The sequence below is a fragment of the Enhydra lutris genome, unplaced genomic scaffold (assembly GCF_002288905.1).
Source record: "Enhydra lutris kenyoni isolate GAN:26980312 unplaced genomic scaffold, ASM228890v2 scaffoldscaffold2, whole genome shotgun sequence".
Taxonomy (NCBI): Eukaryota; Metazoa; Chordata; class Mammalia; order Carnivora; family Mustelidae; genus Enhydra; species Enhydra lutris.
Genome location: NW_019154086.1, coordinates 38,957,137 through 38,971,866, shown reverse-complemented (window position 1 = coordinate 38,971,866; position 14,730 = coordinate 38,957,137). Strand labels below are relative to the sequence as shown.

At 35.0% G+C, this 14,730-nt stretch overlaps 1 protein-coding gene and 1 pseudogene across 3 annotated transcripts in view; one reads left to right on the top strand and one right to left on the bottom strand.

Annotated features, from left to right (window-relative positions):
• The window catches only part of LOC111147519 (ring finger protein 13), a 156,250-nt gene that overhangs the window by 63,003 nt on the left and 78,517 nt on the right, over window positions 1-14,730 (top strand). For all 3 annotated transcript variants that reach the window (XM_022503584.1, XM_022503567.1, XM_022503575.1), the window contains exon 4: window positions 2,648-2,773. In XM_022503584.1, the coding sequence (XP_022359292.1) occupies window positions 2,648-2,773 (126 nt within the window). The remainder of the gene's footprint in view (window positions 1-2,647; window positions 2,774-14,730) is intronic.
• LOC111149011 lies at window positions 5,621-6,273 on the bottom strand (annotated as a pseudogene).

Genomic DNA, 14,730 nt, shown 5'->3' with positions numbered 1-14,730 from the left:
TAATACAGGTGTGTTTAGTATGTAAAAATTCATCAGGCTGGAAAATTATATTTTGTGTACCTCACTTAAAAAAAAAAAAGAATTTATTTATTTATTTGACAGAGAGGGGTCACAAGTAGGCAGAGAGCCAGGCAGAGAGAGAGAGAGAGAGAGAGAGAGGAGGAAGCAGTCTCCCTGCCGAGCAGAGAGCCCAATGCGGGACTTGATCCCAGAATCCTGAGATCATGACCTGAGCCGAAGGTAGAGGCTTAACCCACTGAGCCACCCAGGCGCCCTGTACTTTGCTTTATGTGTAGTCACAAAAGCTTTCAGAAGAAATCGACCTATCTATATATTGTAGACCTATTGGATTATACATTTGATGATATTGAGGTACCAGTCTGCCTACACTATTTTTGTCCAGCATTCTTATTAAACATCGGGGAATTACAGCAACAAAGAGAAAGTATAGATGGGCATCTACTTTAAGTATCCTCAGCCTTGGTAGTTTTCTTGAGCTTCCTACATGTTGGCATAAAGCGCCCCTGTGAGAAGGTAGAGATGAGGAGAATCTTTGATTATAGAGCAAGCATCTTTCAATAAGAAGAGACTGACTTTGAGAGGTGACAGTAAGCACAGGGACCTGGCTTCAGGTAGCACCTTCTCGGCCATTCTTATTCAAGGGATAGGGAGTTGTGCCAAATTAACTGACAAAGCCCATCACACTACCCTGTAGACTTTGCGGATGATACAAAGTTTTACTTAGTTTGCTTTTAGTTTTAAGTGACTCACATCTTGAGGATGGATAGGAATTAGTTGATTTAGCAAGTTATTCTTTTAGCATGGTCTACAGGAAAGATGATATTTAATAATTTAAGAACTGTTTTTTAAGACTTCATTCAATTTTCTGTTAATGCAACTAGATTGTTTTGAGGACTTTTAGTTTATGTGTATTTGACTTTTGTAAATTTTCTAATGCTTAAAAATAATACACATTTGTCATAACAGATATAACAGTAGTTTTTAAAATGCAGAACCCCGTTTCCAGTTTCACTTGTAGATCTTTTTGTGTGCGTATCTGTACATACCATAAATTCATTGATTCTACAATGCATTTATTTTATTACCCTGTGTTCTGACAGATCTGAAATTGGGATGTGTCTTTCAGTAGCTGTCCACTAGGTGGCAATCATAGTGGAGTTGACTTCTTGGGACATGGGAAATTAGGCCATAGCTGTTCATATTATTTTCACTTCATTTGAGTTATATTCCTTGTTGGTACTGTAGGGGTTGAGTTTGATTGTTGTTACAAGTATCTTGAAAAGAATGGTACTATGTGGTTTGTCATTAAAACAAAAAGTGTGCAGAAAGGTACAGAAAAGGCAGCAGGGTATAAATTTAACATGATTGAAGCAAATATTCATTGTCGGAAGGATAACCACAGTTATAGTTCTCTGCAAAGTAAAAACCAAGTGCTTTATGGAATCAAGAAGGGGAGCTATTTTATGAATAAATGAAGGTATGCTGCATTTTATTCCTGAAACATGCAAAAGCATTTCCCATGACAAGGCAGGAGAAATTGTCATATCCTGTGGATAGGTGGTTGGTGTGACCAATTCACACACCATATAGGAAGACTATTGTGTCAGAGCTTTAATTGTTCACATCTTATAAATTTATTGAATTTGGTGACTTTTTATGTGTTTATTCAGTGTCTTACATCTATTGAGACAGTCATTTGATCTGTTAATGTAACTTTTTTTTCTGTTAATGTAGCATTTTATGTTAATATATCTTCTGATGTCAAACCATCCTGTATTTCTGGGAAAGCAACTTGCTATTTTCTCTTTAAATTAATAGTTATCTTGTGGATATCTTTTTAACTTAGTGTGTATAGATTTACCTCATTCTTTTTAATGGCTCCATTGTTTTTCTATCGTATGTGTTTTTTAAAGATTTTATTTATTAGGGAGAGAGAGCAAGCATGAGTAGGGGATAGAGAGAAAAGGGAGAAGCAGGCTCCTTGCTGAGCAGGGAGCCCAATGTAGGACTTGATCCCAGGACCCTGGGATCATGACCTGAAGTGAAGACAGACACTTAATGGACTGAGCCACCCAGGCGCCGTATTGAATTTTTTTTAAATGGCTGCTGTGATCATGTGCATGATTTCCAGCTTTTGCTATTAAAAACAACGTAGCAGGGAACATCTTTCTACATATATCTTAATATACTTGGGCTAGTATTTCTATAGGACAGATATCTAGAAATGTGAGTTTTCATTGTTTGATAACATGAAATAATGTAAAGTTAATTTTAAAAAAGTACATACTTGGTTTAGAAATGTCAATCATCACTGGAAAATATACCAACATGTTAACAGTGGTTTGTCTTTGGAGTGATAGGCTTATGTGTGATTAAAGAAAAAAAACTTTAGTGGTAGAAATGGAATGAACTTTAAAAAAACTAAATGTTTATGAAATCAAATACTACTACTTGAAGTCCTGGGATTATGAGCACTTGGGAGGATAGGAACTGTCGTAGCTCCCAGATAATTCATCTAGCATAATGCAAAATACATGAAGCAATCTAAAAGATGTTTTTAGAAGTAAGTTGAATTGATTTTTGGAATTTAACAGAGAAAAAAAACTTCTTGCCAATTCTTTTTCAGGGTTTTTTGATTAACTCAAAACCAGAGAATGCCTGTGAACCCATAGTGCCTCCACCACTCAAAGACAATTCATCTGGCACTTTCATCGTGTTAATTAGAAGACTTGATTGTAATTTTGATGTAAAGGTAATGTTTGTTTTTTTCCCTTTTTTTTTTTTGTTACTTTTTTTAGTTTATCTACCTTGAATTCTCTCTTGTTTCAGAAAGGCTTTAAAAGTTTTATAGAATTCATCCAGATTAAAAAAAGAAGGTGAGGATGAAAGGAAAATGGGAAGTTGGTGAAGGCAAGCAAGACAGGAACAGGTTTAAGTTTTTATTCATCTGCTACAAAATTGACTTTAAACTTTTAGCAGCCAGTACAAAAAGGGGACAGCTCACAATTCATAGTTTTTACAACACTGTAAACAAATTGACGAGAATAAAAATGATTGCTATTGGTTCTAAGGATTTTCATGTGGTTATTGGGAATCTTGAATCTTGAATCTTTAATATTAGAATATTGCTTGATCTAATCTAGGAATGGAAACATTAACCTTCAGTTTTATACCTTTACTCTTCCATTACCAATACTACACATATATTTATGCTGACATTGGGATTCTCTTTTGCAATAAAATAACTCTGTCACCTGTACAAAGTTTGTCTCCCTGGTGTGGGTTAGCTCAGATAGTAAAACAAAGTTTGCCATAGGACTTCACTCCCTATCATCAATGCTGCTCTAAAGGTTTTTGATACCTCTAATGCTGTCTTTGCAAATCTGGCTTTGGATGGTCTTGGCCGAAGAGCCACACCGAGGCCCGTATAAAAGCCTTGATTGTTACTTTTACCGAACCACCTCAGACTTGAGTGTCATGTAGTTTCTTGTGTGTATCTTAGAGAATAGACATGGGATATTACTTCATGGACTTGACATAGCTAAGATCAAGATTTACGATTTGTTCAGTAGGAACAGACCGCTGCAAGTCTCTGCTCCTTGCATTTCATGAAAGAAATGACATTTCCATAATAAACTTATTAAAGGAATAAAATAAATAACTGTAAAAGGGTTTGGAAATGTAGAGCACTTTGTAAATGATAGGTGGTGTTACTGTTGTATATCATTTCCAAATCTTAGCTCTTAGTTGCCTTTAAATGGGAAATAAATTAGAAATCGAAGTCAAATGTAGATTTCCTGCTCTTCAGAATTATGTCTTTTTTATAGTAGTTTGATTTTAAGCCATTTTAAGATTTGATCTAGAACTAAAACTGTAATAATTGCAGATTGTTTCAACAAAAAGGAAACATTATTGTAATATTTCATTAGTTTCTTGCTGCTGAGAAATTAAAAGTAAACTAAAATTTGCTGATTCTAAGGTTTATTGCATTATTATGTAATTTATGGCTTAGTCTGGTCTTTATTAACTAGAAACTATAATACTTTTTTTTTTTAATAACTTTTCATTGGGGACGGAAGGTGGTTCACTGCAAAATTTAAGGAAATACTGTCATTGAATGTTTATTTTTCATGGTGAAAACACAACTCTGGAATGAATACTTAGGCTTATTAGACCTCCTGTTCCTTGAGTGGATCCTCATCATGAGTCTGAGTGTTTCTGATAGAATTTTATGATTAGCTATACTCCAGCAACTCTCTTCCTACTTCCTGCCTTGAATTTTATCCTGCTGCCATACCCTCTCCTTGAAGTCTCTTGTACAATGCTGACTATACCTTTGTGCCTTTATATATACTATTTCTTCTGTTCAAGATCTCTGTCCAAGGTGACATTTAAGTGCTAGCTGAGGATGTTATCTTTTCTGGAAGCCTAACTTTTCTTTCTGCCCTCTCTGATAGAATGAATCATTTTAGCTCAATGTGCCACTCTTCTACTTTGTAAATATCTCCTTTACTGTTTATCACATTATTTTTTATTATATATATGTTTCACTTGTGAACTATGTTTAGAGTTCATGTTTTAATTATAGTTATTACCTAATTTGTATCATAGTGCATAGAAGAGCAATAAAGGTTTGTTAAATCAAGCTATATAGTATAGTAGTAAGCCTTTTACTTATGCATCTAATGCATTGTTTTAAAAAACATGTACATGTAAAAATGTTTAAATTGAGAATTCTCATTTTAGAAAGAGAAATATTAGAAATTTACCCATTATACCTCACTGTAGATACAGTTTTAATGAGTAATAGTCTAGTCTGTTGTACATGTTTTTAAACTCTTGTTATCTTTCCTTCACAAATACACAAGAGTGTATTATAGCCATTTAAGGCTAAAGATTCCTTACTCATGTTTTTCCTAATGCTTTCTGTCTTGTCTCAGTTGTGTTAAAAATATGAGACCTTAGTTTATAGGGAAGACACATTAATTTTAATGAAGGTCTGGAAATAGACTGCATACATTTGAGTCCCATTTTTTTTTCATTTGAAATACAACTTTATTCTGATTCTCAACTAAAAAGAATGGGAATGACAGAGACAAATTAGATTTTACCACTGGATATTGTGATGTGACTATAGCAGTCTTTTATCTGACACTCAGAAAGGAAATAGTTGCATTCTAAAACAGCCAAATATGCAGTTCCTGAAAATGAAGGTACTTCTAAAACTGCCACATTCACTCTGAAGCCCATTCATCTCCTCCAGCATCCCCAAGATTAAGCACAGGTGCTGTTCAGCTCTATAATAAAGTGACAAACATGCTGCACCACTGACATCACAGGACAGCCGCCTATAAAACTGGACTTCTGGGGGCACTTGGGTGGTGCAGTCAGTTAAGCATACAGCTCTTGGTTTTGACTCAAGTCCTGATCTCAGAAATCAAGCCCCATGTTCTGCTTCTTGCTCAGCATGAAGTCAGTTCGAGATTTTCTCTCTTTCTCTCAGCCCCTCCCTCTGCTCGCTCACTCACTCTCCCTTTCTCTCAAATAAATAAATCTTTTAAAAAATCCAAACAAACTAGACTTTTGAGACTACACTTTCTCACAGGTCATTATCCTCATCCAGGCAAACAGTTGTCTAAGAAACTTCTAGATCATGCTTATACTGTGTTGCCAAAGCTAGGTCCCTGACAACCTCTGGTGGGGCAAGAGCAGGCATGGCAACAAACCCCAGGTTAGGGTCTCCAGTTAGTTTTCTAGCAGACACAAGAAGGGCTTTTCAAAATTGTAGTTAATTCTTTTGGCAGAAATGTCACAGTACTACAGGTTCTTCTTTGAGTGGAAGACAATAGATTCTGAGTTAACTTTCTTGTTCTTAACTTCTACTTTGTTGCCACACAGCCCCATGGGGATGTTCTCACATACTTGTACCAGATCTCCATGCCAGTTAGGTACATTCTTGTAAATAACTCTTGATGTTACGTCAAACATTATAATGGCAAGCTGGGCCTGGATGTAATAGCCATCCCTCAGCCCACCAAGTTTCTTCTGATCAGCCGTATCCCCTGCATTGAACTTAATAGGTCCCCTGTTGGTATGGAACATAAGAGGACGGACCTCAACACACAGGGTGGCTATGTACTTCTCAAGTTTGTCAGTCAGATGATGTTTCACAAATGTAGTTTTTCTAGTACCACCATCACCAACCAATACAAGTATGAATTGGACTTGGGATTTTCCTTGGGCAGCTATCATGTTATTGCTTCCAGAGGTGTCTCTGATTGAATTGAATCTCATTTTTATTGTTAGCCATGTGATCTCAGGCAAGTTACTTTACCTGTGGCTCAATTTCTTTATCTGTAAAATAGGAATTGTAATGTTCCCTACATTATAAAACTGTTATGAGGATCAAATGAAATAATCAGTGTTAAATGCTTATCAAACAGTGCCTTGCACACAGTAAGTAAGCAGCAGGTATTAGCCATTGATGTTTTATGCTTCTTCCCATTGGTGTAAAATAGATTAAGAATAAAGGTGGCAAAGATACTGATTGTATTAGGCCCAGAAGTTTCTCATAATCCGCTGTTTGCAAGATGGATAACCAGGAAGGCCGTGGTATAATTCCATCTGAGTCCTAGGGCCTCAGAACCAAGGGAGCTAATGGTCTGGAGTCAAAAGGCCAAGAATCAAGAGCTCTGATGTCTCAGGGCAGGAGAGGTGGATATCAGGAAGATCATCTATTTAGGCCTGCAACAAATTGGATGATACCCACTCACATTGATAAGAGTGGTAGATCTTCTTTAGTCTATCGAATCAAATGCCAGTCTCTGTGAGAAACCCCTCACAGACACACTCCAAAATATTCTTTTACCAACTCTGGCATCTCTTAGCCCAGTCTTGTTGACACATACAACTAACCATTACACTGACCTTTCAGAAACTAAATTATTAACTGATAAGTCACACTATGGTGCAGTAACTCAGTGACAGTTGAGAGTGAAATTTCTAATGTGGTTTATAAAGGACAGTTTAGTCATGCCAGCATGTAATGTATAAAATAAGTTTCATGAATACACAAGAGTAAGAAGTACGGATCACCTATTGAGGTACTATGAAGTAGGATACATTTATCATATTTACTGGAAAAACAACTGGAATCTCATCCCAAAGGGCAATTTCTTTTTCTAAGGGTAGTCATGGGTTGATTGGCTATTAACTTTATTAGCTATAATCTTCAGATCAAAACCTATGGCTGTATTTTCTGAGCTTCCAAATTGATGATTATATATAGTTTTTTTATTAGGTATGTTATAGAACCTAATCACTTAGAATGTATATTATAGTACTTCTCTGAATTGAAAATAAATAGCTCTTTATAAAATAGGGGCTCATTCATATATATCTACAGTTATGTATGAATACATTGACTTAAGAAACCAGTTTAAAAAAAAAAAAAAAAACTTTCTTATTACTGATGTAGCATCCTGGGACCAAATACTAAAAATGCTTAATTCAGCCCCATACAGAATGCAGCAGTTGACAATAAATAGTTGCAAGGTTATATTTTTTGTCATGCCTCCTATTGAAAGTGATACCCAAATTATCTCAGTGAGAATTAGCTGTACTTTACAAAGCTTTCCTTGGGGAAAGGAGCACTCTCCACTGTGGATAGCAGAAGGGAAAAGAAGTAAAATTTCATCAACATCTTTCAGTAATTGTGGTGGTGGTAATCTTGGTGATGTGGTGGGTATTTCAGGGTTTACTCTTTGAAATTCTTTAGATTTTTTTTTTTGAAGATGAGTATTGTACTATAACTGAAGAAACCTAGACTTCTTTTATTTCTTCCTTAGAAGTCAACGATGAAGTGAAGTGGTGTTCTACAATAAAGAAAATAGCACATTTTTTCTATACAAACTATCCCAAATGCTTTCTGACTCAGCCAATAAGACAGCCGAAATGCAATTAATAATTTTTGGAAGGTAGGAGATTGTCCTGTTTATAACATTTCTAAGTTAAAGATAGCATGGTTTTAACCTTCTTGTTTTAACCTTTTTTTTGAGAGAAGTTTTGTCTTCTTTTGAGAGAAGAAGAGGCTTTTAATTTACCTTGCTCTAAAGAAATGCGGCAAAACCCATACTTGGAATTAGTTTTTAGGTATGTAGAATGTCCAGAGGACTAGTGAGAACTGTTGATTATCTGCCAGCTGCTTATTCTGAAAACAGTCACTTTTATTCACACTGACAAAAACTGTATCCTCTGAAAAATGCAGCTCTTTAGAGGAAAAGCTAAACAATGTCATTTTGTTTAATCCTTGTACAATGCTTTCTTTACTGTGACAAAGTGTAATTGTTTAGGAATGCTAGTTTTTGGTGACTATTTGAAATTAAAAAACATTGCTGGCTCTGATAAAGGTATTATTAAATTTTTTAATTAGAAAATGTAATCTCCTGAGGCAGAGAGTTTTCAGAAGACTTGAATTGGCATCCCAGTGGGAAATAGGACTTTTTTTTCTTAATTTTTGTTTCAAGAACATTAAAATCACTTTAAATAGAACTTTTCAGAACTACACAAATTTCTATGTTTATAATCAAAGATTAGTTTTCAGAAATCTGTTCATTGCCATTGCAACTCAGGATATTTTCATCATATGGTTAATACTAAGTCAACAATTTCTTCAAATAGTCTTCTTATTTTAATTGAACTCTAGGGAAACTTGGTAAGCAGATATGGTGCAATGCATGTACTTCTGAATTTAATTACCATTTTTTTTGCTTTAATAATTATTTTTGAATGATGCAGCTGCAAAGTCATAGGCCAGTTATCAAGAAGCTAAAAGGACTTTTAGATATCATTCCTTCTACCTTTTGTTTTTGTTTTTTCCTGACGTGGATGGAATAGTGTTTGGATTGTAGATGATAAGGAATATGTTAGTACTCATTTTCTGTTGGAATATGACTTTTATAAAACTTAGGGGGCTTACAAACCCCCTTTACCTGACTTAGGCCTTTTTCTCAAATCCCATCTGTACTTTGCCTGTCCTGTCACTTTAACCTTCAGGAGTTTTACAAGTGCACATACACGTTGAGCAGTCTCTCCCTTTCTGTCTGATTTTCACCATGTTCTTCATGTGGATTCCCCTCCCTTTGCTTGGTTACATGGGCAGCCTGACCTTATTTTTGCTCTAAGATGAAGTAATTTGAAACTTTTCCAGACTTTTTTTCTTTTCCTGATTTTTCTCAACGTTGAATAGATCACTTCTTCTGTAACATATTACTTAATCCCATTTAATCACGTTTTCTTTTATATATTCTCTAATCTCTGTGAGGGAAAAGATAATGTTTTAGGTTCTGTAGGTTTAGTGTCTGATACATTGTATGGCACTTGGTGGGTGCTCAGTATTTGCTGAATTAACTAATTTAGAAAACTTTAAGTGTTTACAATTGAAACTGGATTAAGGAATAAACAGTATTATCGGAACCTTCTGTTGGCTCCATGTTCACTTCACATAATGTTCTTGGAAGTATTTCTAAATCTAGATACTCATTTATCCCATAAACATTTTTGTCTGGGTCCCAGTGTTTTATGAAAAATTTTAAAAATTACCATAAAGTTATTTTGGGTTATTTGGATGATTTTATAATAAACATACTATTTTTTTTAAGAAATTTTAGCATCTTATAAAATAGTCTTCCCAGTTTTCCTTTCTAGTTTTGCCTTTCATTATCCTCTTTCAGGCCTCTAGGCTGGAAGTCCCAGGATTTCACTTTTATTGCAGTAATAACCAAGCAAGTAAATATGACCTTGATTAGAAATTGAATTGTAAATTATCTCAAAGTTGCTTAATATCATTATTTAATTATTTCTACAAAGTAATTTATAGCATTTATTAATCTACTTCAGAATCATGTTTAAAAGATTCTACAAAAGGATTATTTTCAAGGATTCTTGGGGAAATGGAAATATTTCTATACACATATGGTTCAAACAGTTTGTGCTGCTAGCTCATTAATTTATTCATTTGTTTCTTCTGCCCTTTAATTGATAAACATATCTGCATTTTAATAGGTTCCTAGGGACATCTGGCTGGCTCAGATGATAGAGCATGTGACTCTTGATCTCAGGGTTGTGAGTTCAAGCTCCACATGGTGCATGGAGCCTACTTAAAATAATAATAATAATTGGGTTCCTTTATACACATTTATGTTTCCTTTTTAATATTTATGCAATAGTAAAATGATAAAATACTCTTCTTTTACCAGAGAGTAATATTCATCAAAAGAAACCGAAAAAATAATAACTTACATGTACTTTACCCTAACCTAATGAAATGTGTGATACTCCTGACTTTATTTACATATCTCTTCCCCACATTCTTTTGCTTCAAAATCAAGATGTTCAGATTACTCAGGTATACTATAAGTAAAGGAAGTCTAGGAGGGAGGAAAGATAGGATCTAAAAGAAGAGGAAAGGATGGATTATATCATTGAAATTCTGTTAATGTGAGAGAAATGTTACTAGCACCTAGTACCATCTTCTGTGCATTAGCTTTTCCCAACGTGGCCTGTAGTGATACCAAAGTAACATGGGGGAGAGAATGGCATTGGAATGGGATTTAATCTTGACAGGATTACTTGCTGTAGTTATGGATCTTATTTTAACCATTGGTTGTTCCCTGCTATAACATTTCTAGGAATATTTATCCTATAAGTAGAATTAACAGTTTTACATTGACATCTGAATCTACTAGTGCTGCTCCATTCTCATCTCCATTGCTTTGATCATTTGAGAAAGAGATTCTACTTCCTAATTTCTTTTTGCTTCCTTTGACGAAAAAGGAAGATCATAGGCAGGTTTTGAGAACTATCTTTATTCTCTAAGTTTTCCATTAATTTTTTTTCCATGTCTTTCCCTTTTAAGGAAAACAACTTTTTCTTCTGTGTTAGACATCTAGGCTGGGAGAAAGGGTAGTTTTTGCCAGGCCGATGTTTGAGTTACTGTGGCTTTGTGTTGACAATTCTGAAAGAAAAGGAAACCAGTTTTCCAAAGAAATTTTTCAGTTGGCATTTGGAAGCAGAGTTAGACCACATTTTCTGCGGAAATATCCACAGAAGTCCCATAGAGGTTGGACTGTGAAGTGAAGCTCCAATTTTTTCAGATTCTGCTACAACCACCAATACCCAGTAGTGTATAGCCAGCAGGTCAGAAGACGCTAGGTTCCAGACCCACCCAGGATCTGTTATATACTGTTTTCTTTTTTGTTTTGACTTTTTACCTTTTTATGTTTTGAAACTAGTACACACAAAATATTTATAATGTATGTATATACAGTCCAATAGTAAATGAATATTGGAATTCTCACTACTCAAGTTTGAGAGACCTGTCACTTACTGATGTTCATTAGTTAATGTTAACTAATTAAATTTCATTAAAGTCTACCTTAGGTAATTTTTTAAAGTTTTATTCTAACTACAGATCATATTAAATCAGTATTTGTATCTGATCTTCATGAGGGAGCTTCCTATTTGGAATATTTTTATAGTAATTTCAAATGTTTTAATAGAGTGATGTTAAATATATCAAAGTGATTGCTTGTTAAAGCTGCTCATTTTCTGTCTTATATTTGAAAAACTTTGTGATAAAAAAATTCTTTGCTAAAGCCAGACCAAACCTCAAAAGTACTATGCATTTCTTTTTCCTCTACAGTAGATTCTTTTTTAATATTCTATTTTTATATATTATTGTTTTATTTCTCCCTAACTTGATTCTAGCCTAAAAACCCATGGGTACTTTCTCACAACAGCTTCTTGGGAGTAGAACTTATGTTTTATGAAGTTCTCTATACTGAGTTTTTTTCAGTGCAGTGCTTGGTGCAACAAATGAGTGAGCAGTTAAAGAAGGGCGAATGCTCAGAGTTCTACCACTGGGTGGTGCTGAGCATTAAAGTGCTCATTGTAATTGTTCCTTCCATTACAGTACAAGTGTAGTACAGGTCTGTCAGTACTTGGGAATTCTTAGTTGGCTCACAGTAAGTGCGGAGTTGTCTTTTGGTTACATGAAAAGTTCTTTCAACAAGCTTTATTTACAGTGGTAGGTGGGTTGAAATGAGCTTCTCATTCTCATTAGGATGAAAAATAAGATTTGATTAGAATATGAATTCTGGCAGTATCAGAAATATCAAAATATGAATTTTGATCATATTTTTCATTTTAACATACAGTTTAATATGCATATGTAACTAGAGAATAATTTGTGGATACCTCTATTAAATTTAAATTGCAATTCTGAAAATTTATTTAGGCAACTTTCAACTGATGTGGTTAATTCTAACTGGTAAAAGTTCATTACAAAGTTGTTTTTTTTTTTTTAAGGCATCTTCAAACTAATGACAGTATTAGAAATAGCTGTACATAAAGGTTTATTTGTGTTTTCTTAACATTTCTAAGAAAAAAGGATTGTTTTTTGTTTATTCTACTCATGTCCCAGACAAAATATTAAAACTTCATTGTAAACAGCCACATTTAGAGAACTATAAGCTAAAGACTTTGACTTTGTGATGATGTGTTATAGAATTCTATTGCTGCAATAAAAAGCACAGATTTATTTTCTGATTGCAGACAATGTACAGAACATTAAGAACTCCTTATATAAATAAGTTTTCAACTTTTTTGACTGAGAAAGTACAGCCAAATCCACAATAAGAAATTTACTTTTATTCTTGCCCCAATACATATACAACACATAGCCTATAATAAAGTTTGATGAAGTAGTATTTACCAATACTACCTATAATATTCTGATATATGAAATTTTTTTAAACGATTTTATTTATTTGTCAGAGAGAAGGGGGGGGAGAGAGAGAGAGAGAGCAAACAAGTAGGCAGAGAGGCAGGCAGAGGAGGACAGAGAAGCAGGCTCCTGGCTGAGCAAGGAGCCCGACACGAAACTTGATCCCAGGACCCTGGGATCACAACCTGAGCCAAAGGCAGCGGCTTAACCCACTGAGCCACCCAGGTGTCCCTGAAATTTCTTTTTATTAAAAAAGTTCACCCAGGTCCACCAAATTATTTTACTACCCATAATTTTTATTACCTTAATACTTAAAAATTGCTTTCCCATGTGCCAAAACAAAGGTTGACTAAAATGCTGCCACTGGACTGGAACCTAAAATCGTTTTTAAGTTTCCCGAGGATTCTAGCTTCTGTTTTATGCTATACTTGAAACAAGTAAGTATGGCTTTGCATACAAACACCGATTTTACCAGCCCTACCAAAAATGTTTTCTAATAAAATAAATTCAACTTCTCTCCAAACCTAAATAAACATATGCCATTTGTCAAAAAGTCCACTCTCTTAAAATATAACCTTACATAAGAGAGGAAATGTGTCTTTGTATCACGATAATAAATGTCATAAAGTTTCAGCATTAAAACCACATACTTTTCGTAACAAATTTTTTTTAAGATTTTATTTATTTATTTGACAGAGAGAGGGATCACAAGTAGGCAGAGAGAGAGGGAGAGAGGAAAGCAGACTCCCTGCTGAGCAGAGAGCCCGATGCGGGGCTTGATCCCAGGACCCTGGGATCATGACCTGAGCCGAAGGCAGAGGCTTTAACCCACTGAGCCACCCAGGCGCCCCTGTAACAGTTTTTCTTAGAACTTTTATGTACTTACTATTTTTTTTGTAAGAGTTGAATTCTTACCAGGTTTACTTCTTTGTTTCTCTACCACATAAGGGTGGGGGAAGGCTGGAATGAATACTAGTTTAGCCTACTAGTGAGTACAGACAGAGAGGAAGTGACATTTAACACTTAACATTAAGGAGAAAAACCAGCTAGGGTATGAGGAAGCCAATTCATGATGATCCCCCAAGTCACTAGAAAAGGTCAAATCGTATTTGTTACCTTTTCCTGAGAAAGCTGGGAAAATGCAAAATATTTTAGGAACATTTTTATCTGTGATGACTGAAGTAAAATTTTTGGCATGTTTTTCAGGGGGAACTAAAGAGCTACAGGGAGCTTTTATTTTTGTGGCATACATCTTGCTGGTAGGGCTGGTAGACTGTTACCTTAGTTGTGATTTAGTTTGATTAAACAAGTGTTTATGTGAGAGAGCTTCTTCTAGGTTTGAGATATATACAAATAAGGTAGTTCCTTTCCTTAAGTAGCATAAAATATTGCATCCAAAGTACTCTAAATGTCATTTTATCATCTTTATTTTTCAAGCTGATTAACAGACTTAGTTTTCTGATAAGTAATGTTTTCACCAAGATGTTTTTTTATCAGGATGGGGAAGTTCCCTTCTATGTCTAATTTTTTTTTAAAGATTTTATTTATTTATTTGACCTACAGATCACAAGTAGGCAGAGAGAGAGAGGAGGAAGCAGGCTCCCTGCTGAGCAGAGAACCCGATGTGGGGCTCCATCCCAGAACCCTGGAATCATGGCCCGAGCCGGAGGCAGAGGCCTTAACCTAGTGAGCCACCCAGGCACCCCTATGTCTGATTTATTTTTTTATTTTTTTATTTTTATTTTTAAAATAATTTTTAAATTTTTTTTAATAAACGTACAATGTATTATTAGCCCCAGGGGTACAGGTCTGTGAATCGCCAGGTTTACACCCTTCACAGCACTCAACATATCACATACCCTCCCCAATGTCCATAACCCCACCACCCTCTCCCTACCCGCCTCCGCACCGCCACCCTCAGTTTG